The following is a 13,292-nucleotide window of genomic DNA, read 5'->3' as shown; positions in this document are numbered from 1 at the left end:
ATGCAAACTGCACGCAACTCAGGCTGGGCGTCAACACTTATGGCCTGATCAAGGGTCTGATTGAATCATAGAATCATACAGTGCAGAAGGAGACCATTCGTCCCATCAAGCCTGCACTGACCCACCGAAAGAGCACCCTATTTAAGGGCCTTGTTGTACCCGACTCAGATGCGACTAGGCCATTAAATCTTGCGAGAGGCCTCTCGTGAGATTTGCAACGCTCAGAACATCTTGCGAGATCCAATGGGATCCAACACGTGATGTTGCAATCTGGATCTAGCTCTCATTGGGTGGGATCCAAATTTGCATATATTAGTGAGCAATTAGGCTCACCTAAGTGTGTCTTTGCCCTATTCTCCGGAGGCGCAGGATCGAACACCCGTGCCTGGGAGAACTCGCCATGGTGCCGTTTAGCACTGGTCCACACAAAGGTGGACCAGACATAATGGCACCTGGAAAGGTCTCCCAGGCCTTTGGAGGCCCCCGGGTTGTCGGGCTCGTAGCAGGGTGGTATCCTGTTTCCATCCTGGCACCTTGGCACTGCCATGCTGGCACCCTGGTAGTTCCACCCAGGCACCTCCTGGCTAGCCTAGTTAGCACTTCAAGGCTAGTAGGGAAACTCCCATGGTGCCAGGCTGGCAGTACCAAGGTTCCCGGTGCCAGGTTGGCACTGTCAGGGATCAGGCTCGGGGGTGCCCTGCCCTTATGAGATGGGGTGAGGAGGGGCTTGAGGACCCCTTAAAATGTATGTTGGGAGGGTTGGAGACCAAAGTGGGGGCTCCAAACATCGGGGAAATCGGGACGGCATTTAAAAATGCCACCCCGATCTCTTTCCGTACATGGAAAAGCCAGAGGTGTATGCCTCGCTCTGTAGATCTAGGCATGCAAGTAATGATGAGTTATCACCGAACACACATGGCATTATCTCATCTGATTGGGGTATCATCTATTGCTCCTCATTCATCAACTAATATAAATATGAGGAGATTGTCATTTGGACATTCATTGTGTCAGCTATGAGTGGGATGGAGAAAGAAGACAATCATACAGCAAATGTCACACAACCAGATGAAGATAGAAAGATATAGAAAAGGAAACAGGAATGGTGCTGAAATAACCTTTTTGGGGACAGTTTTTGTGCTACAGTCTGCTCATCACAGAGCAATCTTGGACACTTGTATTCTATTATCAAGAAGGTGAGATACGCAAATGATACAGAAAGGACAAACAAACATGCACATGGTACTACTCAGATGTGTTCACTGAATTTGTATACATGCACACAAAAATAACCAGGTGCTTCTTACACTCTTATGATGGTAGAGAAAAGGAATTCGCAACAGAGCAGAGATCTGGCATTGGAAATCTTTACCCGGCTTTGCAATCTAATTTCCATATTCAAATTAGATGAAACAAATCAGAAAGTCCGCAGTTACACAGTTTCAATCCGAATACGATACCACTATCCTGAGGCAGGGGTGGCAGAGAGAAAGTATTCAGATATAAACACTTTCTTTAGTTAAACAACTCCATTGTCATTGTACCATGCATTTCACTGCATTGAAATTAACAATAAACATATAAATTGACAGTGAAGAGTGTGAAATACTGTGGCTATCCTGCATTGAAAATCCAGGGCTGTTCTGTTAATCTGTTTACTCTTCAAAGTATTTCTCTTGTTTATGTTCGAACATACTCTTGCTGCCTGTCGTTTATCTTCAGCTAGGTCTCAGCCCTGCTAAGGCTTGCTGTTTGTGGCAGAGAATCAACTGAAGTGACTATTGCAGGCAGTGCATCTTTTAAATGGCTTCTCCGCAGCCTGCCGAACTGAGAAACCACACTATGGACCAAGGATACTGCAGAATTAGCCAGTGGCATAGCTTCACTGGATTAGCAACACCCCCTTGAGCCAAGCTTTCCTAAAATTCACCCTACTATCATAATTTGTCAGGGAATTTGCCCTATTCTCAAGAGTCTCCATATTAGCAATGCATTCAACACTCTAAAAGGGAACATTGCAGTAATTTCTCATATGATTAATGTTTTCTTCTGAACAAAAGCCGCTCCCTTTCTACTTTCTTTCCTCTTTAAGCTCTGTAATTACATTCTTGGATTGTATTTTATGGTTGTACATTAATTACATTCTGACAAAGGAGTATTCTATATAATGCAGGAATCATAGCAAATGTTGCAGTCAGAACTTTAGACAAAAGACTGAAAATTTCTTCAATTACACCTTTAATCCATTTGTGAAGCAATATTTCTGTCGTGAAATGATGTCCTTTTCTTTTTCGTTTATTCCAAGGACACCATGAAATGCAGAGGTTTTCTCATTAGGCCGTTTGGTTCCGTATTTCTTAAAATCAATTGTCGGAACATTATTCTTGTTGCTGCTTGAAAGGTTAAAATAAAGTTCAGTGCAAAATTCTCAGCATGCTTGTGCCTAAAATCCCCCCCCCCCCCCCCCCCCGCCTTCATCCAAACCAACCTGGAGCAAAAGTAAACATTGTGGCCAAGGTTTTGCGACCAGTAGCATGCCCAAAAAACAGCTTGATTGCATGTTTGGGTTCAAGGGGTGGGGATTGAGTGAAGTACTCATTGTTGTGAGGACAGGGATTAATTTCTCAGGGTAGTACGAGTAGGTCGATACCGAGTTCCAAGGATAGTGGTGGAGGTCAGAGGACTTGGTGGAGGGAGGTGAAAGGTGAAAGGTCCAAGTGGAAGATTGAAGGTCCGGGATGGGGGTGGGATGGAGAGGCTTCTTGGGTGTTCTAGGGATTTGGGTTGTGGGAGATTAGTGGCCTGGTCAGGGAGGTTATAAGTTTTAGGAGTGTGCTTGGGAAGTGGGACCCCTCAAGAGGGAGGTTGGGGACAAGGGTTCTCTGATTGCGGGTATTGCCAGACGCACTGGACCCAGCAGGTAGGTACAAAGAGTAACTAACTCCTCAATTTTGCAGCCCTCACCTGGTATGACTGTTGGTTTTTCGAAGGCTCAGGAAACCAGACTGTACGCAGTTAAATTTGAAAGTTGAATTATATTTAAAGTGCCCACCCTTCCTGCCTCCATTAAAGCCAGAACTGACTGAGTTGGAGGTCGATTGTTGTGAGGATTCTGAAGACTTTAACCCCTCCATCTGTTCCAATCCTACCCTAGCCTAGCAGGTTTAAGATCAGATGAAGTGGGATGCGAGAGGCTCATGTGGAGCACAAATATGTTGTTGAATGGCCTGTTTCTGTGCAGCAAATTTTATATAATTCCTGGTATGGAATCAAGATTCCATGAAGGCACCACTTTGGTTCAGAGCTCTTTCACAGACTTTAATGCTAAGTACTTAAGTTGTATTAAAGTTTGTTTCAGTAAAATTGATTGAAAAATATACTTATTTTGGCATGTCCTCCATTTGGAGTGGATGAAAGATCCCTGGACAGGGTACAATGTAGGAAGGTGAAAATGGGAGTGTTTACTTATTTCAATGCATCAGGATGTCTGAGTGGATCAGGTGAGCTTTAAGTGCATATTACAGCTGCCAGGATATACACTTTATTTGCTGGGAAATTGGATAGTCCTTACTCAGTTAACTGCCCCATTTAAAATATTGTAATCCTACAAATAGCATCATTTAATCTCCATTGCCCCCCAGTTGTAATGTTTCAGCAATAATTTTACTCATCAGAATCTGAGTTATATTTATTGTTGTTCTGGTTTAATCTTGGATTAAGCCACTTTTCATGTTGAGGCTTAATGAGATTTCTGAAATTACATCAGCTAAACTACTTACCATTTCTAATTGATCTTTCTGTAACAACAAAATGTTACTTTACACTGTTGAATTCTGGAACTATCTGAATTATCATCTGAGATAACAAATTAGTTCTTCAAAAGACAGTTGTCTAAGCATGTTGCACGAGAGCTACGTAACCCTTCAACCTTCATTATAATCACATGATTTAAAATAAAGCATTGATGGAAAAATTGAACAATTGAGTTGAGAGATGATTTTTTTTTGCAGTGTTCTTTCACAGAATGTGGGAAATCGGCCAGCATTTGTTCCCCATCCCTCCAGGGATACTGTTACTATTTCATTTAGGGATCGGTTAACGCTTTACAGCTTTGTCGGCTGGACGGCTGGTTCATGATGCGGGGCAATGCCAACAGCGCAAGTTCAATTCCCGTACAAACTGAAGTTATTCATAAAGACCCCTCCTTCTCAACCTTGCCTCTCGCCCTGAGGTGCGGTGACCCTCAGGTTAAGTCACCACCCACCAACTCTCAAAGGGGAGAGCAACGTATGGTTGGTCCTCTGCGACTGTGGTGACATTTATAGCTTTGTATGCAATGTTTTGTATCTCCTAATAAATATTTAAGTTCAATTGTGATGGGACTTCTAGCCCACTTTGCAAAAGTAATTGAAGGAAAGAATGTAAGAGAGGAATGAGAGAATTCTGAACAATTTCCCACCATTTAACAGAAATGCAAAAGCTTCTTCAAAAAGATAATGCCAACATTTTAAAGACACATCCCCGTTACAGACAGAGATCAAGCAAAGTTTACTTTTCCTTCTGTATTGGCCTTATCTAATGTATACAGAACCAAACCTATATTAACAATGGGGCTGTCAGGAAACAGTATCTGTAAAATGAAAGGATGAGAAACCTTATAAAGATCCGCTTTTTAATCACCTTTCTGCTGGTGTTTGAAAGATCGTTCCTTTCTCCTCATTTGGAGTAGAATCCTCTCCCACAATTGTTCAACAAAGTACATACCACTCCAAGATATTTTCTGATGCCATGCATCATAAATATGCAACATTTGACAAAATCCAAAGGCAATTTGTTTTCATCAATAAAAAATACAAGCTCAATTTCATGAGCTCCTCCCTGTTGACTCTGAATCCTGTTTCCCAATGGAAACCTGATCTAGTATTCAACTACCGCATCCGTAATCAACTGACCCAAAAGCAAAATGTGATCGAAGATTGATGGCCTCAATTTAGGAAAATAAAAGGACACCTTTGTCTGAATTGTTTCTTATCAAGCATGACTCCTGTCAAACAAGCAGGGAAAGCTTTGAAAAGGCATGGAGAAGACTGTGACCCCCACTTGCATGGCTTCCCCTTTGGAAGGAAAATATCGGAGATGCATAATCACAATAAGGGTTGAATTGAATAAAAACAGATAAATAATCTGAAGTAAAGCATGATTAACAAAAAACATTTTAATGTTATTTGCCAGTGCAAAGCATGTTGCAGACTGCAAAATGAATTTTAAGCGAGTGTAAATATATTTTACGGGCCATACAGATGCTCACTGAACAGTACATTAATTACGTGTTCAAGAATACCACCTGAGGAAAACAGTTTGAAATGTAGTTAATATTAATATTTGGTTCCAGTTCTTCATTCTACAATTGTACAGTGGAATTTAAACCTCTTGCCCCAGCAGTCCTTCTCCCATTGCTGAAACTGGAAACACTGGCAAGCAGCCTACAGTTGGAATTAAAAAAATTGACATCCTCCATCAAGATAGGGCTCGATTTTAAAGTGAAGCCTGGCTCGACAACATCATTTGAAACATTCTGTAAATGATAGCTTTCACAACCACTTTTTTATTTACTGGTGCCGACAGCGCATCGAAGATGTGTGCCGCGTCAGCTTGCAGTGGAAAAAAATATCTTTCAACCTATGAAAATGCAGCACAATTTTAAATGGAAAATCTAGCCGAACCAAATATCACCACCCCATGCTTTCAAAATAATATGACGCCACAGCTCCATTTAAAATATAAAAAGGTGCATGAATTTCAGAACATCAGAAACAACCGTCTACAGACACACACACACAAAGTTATGCATGACTAATTAATGTCTGGCCATGGCGCTTTTTCTGAAGCACTTAACTCCCTGCTGTTGATTGACATTATTGTCCACATTTAAGATGGTTTATTTAGTCATTACGTACGCTGTTATGTTGATGACACTTTGGATTATTTGGGTTTATGAAGTAATCCTTGCCAATCCTCATCGCCTCAAATTTCAGACCAAAAACGAACATTGGACTACCATGCAACACTGAAAATATTTTAAGCATGTCTTTGAGCTGGAAAACCTGGGTTTTTCGAAGGGAAAAAAACAAATGTCCGTCTTCAGCAAGGCTGATGCAACCTGTTTTAATGTAAAATAAACTTCTCACAGCCAGCCTTGTCAGATAATCATTGGCTGCAATCTTGGAACATGTCTGTTCTTAGCCACAGGCAGCAGTGCAAATAAACAGTGCGGTCACCAGCATTTGGACGAGGCTCTTGTGTAAGCATTTTAGAAAAGTAGTTTTTATTAAACTCTTCAGACTTGAGATGGCAGAAGAGGCTATCATAACGTATATAACTACAAAATGAAGCACTGAGTGGTTTTATAAATAGGCTGCATGTAAATGTGATTGAAGTTGGATGGAGAAGAAAAGCTCTTTCACATTGAGCTCCAAAGATCTCTCAAGATTTCTGAAGGATGTAGTTAATGGATAACCATGAAACAGATTTCTTGGAAAGAAATTCAAATACAATGTAATTTAACCCAATTGAAGAGGGTAATGTGCACATGATGGAAGATAGTGACAATTGAAGAGAATTATAAACTGTGAAATAATTGTATCATTGCAACGGCTTCCCGATGGTTTATATTTGAGCTGTACCAGTTTTCCCTTTATATTTTACATCGTTATATAATCATGTATGAGCTATTTCAGCATATAGACATTGTCCCATCACTATCTGTGGAAAAATGAGTGTGGACCCTTTGCCAAAATGTCCAAATGGAAAGTTCACATTAGAAACTTCTGGGCAGCACGGTGGCACAGTGATGAGCATTGCTGCCTCACAGCGACGAGGTCCCAGGTTCGATCCCAGCTCTGGGTCACTGTCCGTGTGGAGTTTGCATATTCTCCCCGTGTTTGCGTGGGTCTGACCCCCACACCCCAAAGATGTGCAGGCTACGTGGATTGGCCATGCTAAATTGCCCCTTAATTAGAAAAGATTATTGGGTACACTAAATTTAAAAAAAAACTTTTGTTTGTACGTCCTTTCTAAATGGACCAAGGAATTTCAAATAAAAAAGCTAATGCTCACGCAGGGCAACTTCCACCTTATTGCATTTACATAAACCTCACTAAATACTTAATTTTTCTTTGGCACTGATGACATGAAATTAAATGGTTGGCTGATTAATCTACTGGAAAACAATTTCCTCTCCACTGGTAGGAATGGAAAAGAGAAAGGCAAGTGGAGAGTTTGGGGGGGGGGGTAGAACTTTAACATTCAGGCAACTGACTGGGCATGCTGCTCAATATTTGGGGTGGGATGTTTGCTCAGTTTTGAGGTCTAGGCATCATTAACATTCAAGCCACAGTGTCTTAATGGACATTCCGGATGTGAGGGGAGATGTGAGTCTGAGTCGGCAAGGATCCATGTTAATCTTGTGGAACCCCTGAGGAGCATTTTGGCTCTTCCTAGCCTTTCAAAAATAATTTGAACCAACGTAACATTTACTGGTGCCCCTTACTCTTGTTTACCAGGTTTTATTGACCAGACTAGCCATGGAATACAATCTGACCAATATACCTTTAAATTGATTTGGCATGTGTCCATCATAGGATTTCCATTTGCATGGACTCATGATATTGCTGTCTGTCTCAGGTCTGTGCCTTGGCTTCCCAGGAAGGTTTGACAGGCAATTATAGCAGTGGATATAATGTGAGCGGAAAATGGAGTGGTATGTCCGCCAATGAAATTTTAACCACAACTTCTTCCTTTGCACATGGTAGAGGATGTTAATATAAACTTGTTACTGCCTTTGTGCAATATCCATGGATTATAATAGCCAAGTATAAGATAGCAATATGGTCTAATGTTAGAAAAGGCTTTTCAAGTTCGGAAACTTCTGTGTACTATGTAATTGAGTTTTAGTACTTTGAAATAATGATTTCCACTCTTCTATTTTTCATTTTCAAATAACGATAGCTCTTCAGTTAATCCGGATGTGCAAAACATTCTGCTGCCCCACAAGGATTACTAGATTGAAGTGATTGCAAAGTTAATGATGACAGCAAGAAAAACATCCTACCTGAAGCACATTCTTCCTGCTGGATTTGTCTTTTGCCCAATCAATCTGAGCACCACACAGGTCCACATTCTCTGCCTTATAGCCTGTTTTCTGTAGAGAGGGAGGGAAAGACAATAATAATGATAATAATATTTTTTTATTGTCACAAGAAGGCTTACATTAACACTACAATGAAGTTAATGTGAAAAGCCCCGAGTCGCCACATTCTGACTCCTGTTCGGGTACACAGAGGGAGAATTCAGAATGTCCAAATTACCTAACAGGACATCTTTTGGGACTTAAGGGAGGAAACCATGCACCCAGAGGAAACCCGCGCAGACACGGGGAGAACGTGCAGACTCCACACAGACAATGACCCAAGCCGGGACTCGAACCTGTGACCCTGGCGCTGTGAAACAAGTTGTAGCCACTGTTAAAATAGGACATTTCACATCAAGAATCAAAATTCTAGATGGTGAAAGCACCACTGCCCGTCTTATACTACAATGAAACTTAAAAACATCATTATCAATGACATAAATTGAACATGATAATGTTTCCAAAAAATCAGTTTTTTTAAACAGTTGTAAATTTTGGTGATGTTTTGAGCCTTTCAAGATTGTGGATTTCAATGCTGGGAATTAGAATTAATTCTTTGCTATCGTTACCCAGTACCAACATCAAATACTTTCAAGTCAGTTAAAGAAGGTAGCTGCAGGGTAAAAATGCTCTCTTCTCTTCTCTTCACCGGCAGTGTGTCAACTCAAAACAAGAAATAGCGCCCTCTACTGCCTTCCTCAGTTCTTTCAGTTCCACCACAGTTCTTCATTGTGACCACTTCGAGACTGTCACTTAATGATCATGAATCGGTAATTTTCTGCTTGTAGGCTTGCCACCCGCTAGTGTGAATAAACCAACTGATTTCACTTCAGGCCCTGACTATACTAACGGAGAGAGTTTTAAAAACTACGAAGATATTGGGATGCTATCAAATCTAAGCCCAAGGCAGCTTGCTCGCTATGCCACTCAGTCCCGCTTTCCAGTTAACTAATCTAACCCAATGGGGTTTCCAGCCAGCATAGAGTCAGAGAAATGTACAGAATGGTGGAAAGTTTCCTCGCCCATCGTGTAGATAGGGTGACAAAAACAGTAATGCCATTCACTTTTTGGTGCAGGAATAATACTTAAAGGGTTAAAGAAAATTATGAAACCACTTCATAATTAAAGTGCCTTATAAATATTTTTTCTTTGTTCGTAACCCAAAAAAAAGCTGGTGGCAGGCGGCCATGGTGCCTGAGGTCCTTGCCAAATGCATCCTGTGTGCGAAGTCCCCAACTGATTTCTGTGGATACTGGACTTGGGAGTTCCAGAAATTCTCACAATGAACATGGAAAGCATGGCTTGATTATCATCTACCGCATCCTGGACGTACACCATATGAGGACTTGGCTGCAGTGCATTTTATTTTGTGCCATGTGTTTTAAGTCCTCTAGCACCATCGTCTGACCTCCATCATGTGTACAAGCCATGAAAGAGCAAAAAACCCCTAAATCTGCACCTTTTCTTCAATTGACTGGTTTCAAGAATGAGCGTAATCTTTAAGAGATTGCATTTCACCAGTAATCTGGTCCAGTCCAGCACTGGTCGTCTTGAATAAGTAAGGTTGTCAATGTAGTAATGCCCAAAAACAAGCTTTATTTTTATCTTTCAAGCAGGGAAAAGAAGAGCCCAACTCTCAAAAAATTGCTGAAATGCACACATTACTCTGATTTCTGAACCCCGGCTCCTTTTCCCGGTTGCAAATTGTTGGAAAAGAAATTCTAACCTTAATTCTGATTAGCTGCAGAGCTGCTAAAGTGTGCTTCCAGGCTGTGGCAGATGATAATCAAGCCATGATTTCCATGCTGGTTGAGATTTTCCGGAACTCCCCTGCGGTTTCAAATAATTTACCCACTCCCAGCTATCTGCATGCAGGCCTGTCTTGGCTTAGAGCAGAGCCCATTTTGTCTAGAGCTTAAAGGTTGTGCAAAGGTACAAAAAGAGTTTACAAAGTTAATAACGCAGGTTGGAGTCTTTTTAAAGAGTGTTATTGCAGGAGCAGACTTGGTTGAAGACAGCAATATATTGAAAAACAAATGGTGGAGCAACAGCCTATCTGGGACGTGTGCACAGTAAGGCTTTCTGGGACATAAAAGGTGCTATATAAATGCAAGCCTTTCCTTATTTCTTTTCCTACACCACAGTGACTACACTTCAAGGTATTTTATTGGATGCATGGTGCCTCGAGATGTCTGGTGGTTGTGAAACAGGCCATATAAATGCACGTCTTTCTTCCTTTCCATTGAATGTCAGAGTCATGGCCAGAAGCTCTCGGGTTCAAAGAATGCCAGATTTCAATCAGCCTTTCATTCTTCTGGTATGAATAATACGGAGCACCAAGTCAAGAGAAGAGAAAAAAGAACATTAAGCAGTGGCTGCTGCATGATTGCAATATTTCCCAATTGTTCAGCAATAAAGTGACAAGCAAAACCACATCTGAAAGGCAAGTTATATCTAATAGAGATTGACTCCCGTGGCCAATCAAACTCACTTATTAGCCAGAAGGTTCCTTCAAAAGTGTATTAAAAGAGTGCAGTGGAGAAACATAACATAATCGAAAACAGGGAAGAACATTTTTGGTTTCACTCCCTGGCGATGTAATGATCATACATGCCACAATTCAAATTTAAAAAAAGTCTCTCTTCAGTGCAGAATACTGCAAGATGTATCATATAAACAAGTCCCTGTTGGCATTAGGAATGGCATGCCCATTTCCTTCAATCTTTCAGATAACCAGTTAGTGCCAGCTTTAGATAGCATCCAGGAATATTGACTGATTCACCAAAATGTGGATGAAAAAACAATCTTTCATATCTGGCCTCTTCACCAACTTAGTTGTCAATTAAAGTTACTTTTTTTTTTAAGTTGGAAGAAGGATAGCAAAGATCTCAGCTTACATTAATATTTTACATATATCCACACATACACACACCGTAGAGCATGCAAAAATTAAATGGATAATGTGTCTTGTGTTCATTCCCGATATTTAACCCAGTTATCTACATTGGGCTAATTGAAAATAATTATATTGCCTGCGACTTTAATTAATGTCAGAAGGAGCTGTTATTCTTAAAGCTCTTCAGATCCAGTTGGTCATTTGCCTAATTTTACAGAAAAACAAAACTGTAAGCAAGTTGTATTTTTGGAGCTCATAAAACTTTGTCAATTGATGCACTATCAATTACGATGAGAAGAGAGTAGAGAGTAATCGAGGCTTTATTAAGCAGAGTTGTGTGGCCTCCTGCAGCTGCAGCCAGAATGTGAGCAGCTCGGTGTGTACACATATTCATACTCCGCCTACTGGGCGGAGCCAGCAGGCAGGGATTTACCCCCGTACCTGTAGTTCAGGAGCCTTATCGTATTACCTCTAATAACAACTATAATACAACCAGTGGTGACTACCACATTCACCCCCTGTTAAAAAAGAGTCCAGCGGGTGTGGTGGAAAATTAAAGTTTACAGTCTGGTGAAAAGTTACATATTCAGCTGTGAGCGCCTCGGTCCCTGGTGGTGATGCAGGCACCGACTTGGTCGCCTGTGACTCCGGGAGCGTGTTGTCCTCGTCTTCATCCCAGGGAGGAACCAGTGGGAGCACAGATCGTCCTGGGGCGGGGGCTGTAGTGAGGTGCGCTGGGGGGAAGGTGGGTGGCGCCGGGGCAATCGGAGGGGGGGGGGTGTCGGGTGGTGAGCCGTGGGTGGGGATCCAGCTGGTGCCAGGTCCCTGAGGGAATCCTGATGCCTGTCGGGGTACGCCACGTAGGTGTACTCCGGGTTCGCGTGCAGTAGTTGTACCCTTTCGACCAACGGGTCCACCTTGTGGATCCGCATGTGTTTGCAGAGGAGGACGGGTCCAGGGGCTGCCAGCACGTTGGGAGTGAAACCCCGGAAGTGGACTTCCTGGGGAAGACAAGGAGACGTTCATGGGGGGTTTCATTAGTTGTAGTGCGGAGTAGCGATCGAATAGAGTGGAGCGCGTCGGGGAGGACCTCTCAGCGGGAGACTGGGAGATTTTTAGACTGCAGGGCCAGCAGGACAGCCTTCCAGACTGTCCCATTCTCCCTCTCCACCTGCCCGTTTGCCCGGGGATTGTAGCTGGTCGTACTGCTCGAGGCAATGCCCTTGCTGAGCAGGAACGACGCAGCTCATCACTCATAAAGGAGGATCCCCGGTGGCTGTGGACGTAAGCGGGGAAACTGAACTGAAGATGCTGTTGAGTGTTTTAATGACCGTGGCAGACGTCATATCGGGGCATGGGATGGCGAAGGGGAATCGGGAGTCTTCACCGACCACGTTCAGGAAGTACGTGTTTCGGTCGGTGGAGGGGAGGAGTCCTTTGAAGTCCATGCTGAGGCGTTCAAAGGGGCGGGAGGCCTTCACCAGATGCGCTTGGTCTGGCCGGTAGAAGTGCGGTTTGCACTCCGCGCAGACCTGGCAGTCTCTGGTGACAGCCCTGACCTCCGCAATGGAGTAGGGTAGGTTGCGGGCCTTTATGAAGTGAAAGAACCGGGTGATCCCTGGGTGACAGAGACCATCGTGTAGAGCCCGGAGCCTGTCCACTTGTGCGCTGGCACATGTACCTCGGGATAGGGCATCTGGGGGCCTCGTTGAGCTTCCTGGGGCAATACAAAATCTCGTAATTGTAAGTGGAGAGCTCGATCCTCCACCTTAAGATTTTATCGTTTTTGATCTTGCCCTGCTGCGTATTGTTAAACATGAAGGCAACCAACCATTGGTCAGTGAGGAGAGTGAATCTCCTGCCGGCCAGGTAATGCCTCCAATGCTGCACAGCTTCCACGATGGCTTGGGCCTCCTTTTCACCAGGGGAGTGCCGAATTTCGGACGCATGGTGGGTGTGGGAAAAGAATGCCACGGGCCTGCCTGCCTGGTTGAGGGTGCCGGCCAGAGCGACGTCCGATGCATCGCTCCCGACCTGAAAGGGAAGGGTCTTGTCGTTCGCTTGCATCGTGGCCTTGACGATGTCTGCCTTGATGTGGTTGAAGGCCTGGCAGGCCTCAGCCATCAGGGGGAAATCTGCGGAGTGGATGAGTGGGCAGGCCTTGTCCGCATAGTTAGGGACCCAATGGGCATAATAGGAGAAAAACCC

General features: G+C 43.2%; 1 protein-coding gene across 3 annotated transcripts in view; it reads right to left on the bottom strand.

Moving 5' to 3' along the window:
• LOC119962096 (rho GTPase-activating protein 15-like) overlaps positions 1 to 13,292 on the bottom strand; it is a 992,501-nt gene that overhangs the window by 654,285 nt on the left and 324,924 nt on the right. For all 3 annotated transcript variants that reach the window (XM_038789949.1, XM_038789950.1, XM_038789951.1), the window contains one exon: positions 8,111 to 8,200. In XM_038789949.1, the coding sequence (XP_038645877.1) occupies positions 8,111 to 8,200 (90 nt within the window). The remainder of the gene's footprint in view (positions 1 to 8,110; positions 8,201 to 13,292) is intronic.

Source organism: Scyliorhinus canicula, chromosome 2, assembly GCF_902713615.1.
Source record: "Scyliorhinus canicula chromosome 2, sScyCan1.1, whole genome shotgun sequence".
NCBI classification, from domain to species: Eukaryota; Metazoa; Chordata; class Chondrichthyes; order Carcharhiniformes; family Scyliorhinidae; genus Scyliorhinus; species Scyliorhinus canicula.
This window is presented reverse-complemented; position numbering and strand designations above follow the sequence as displayed.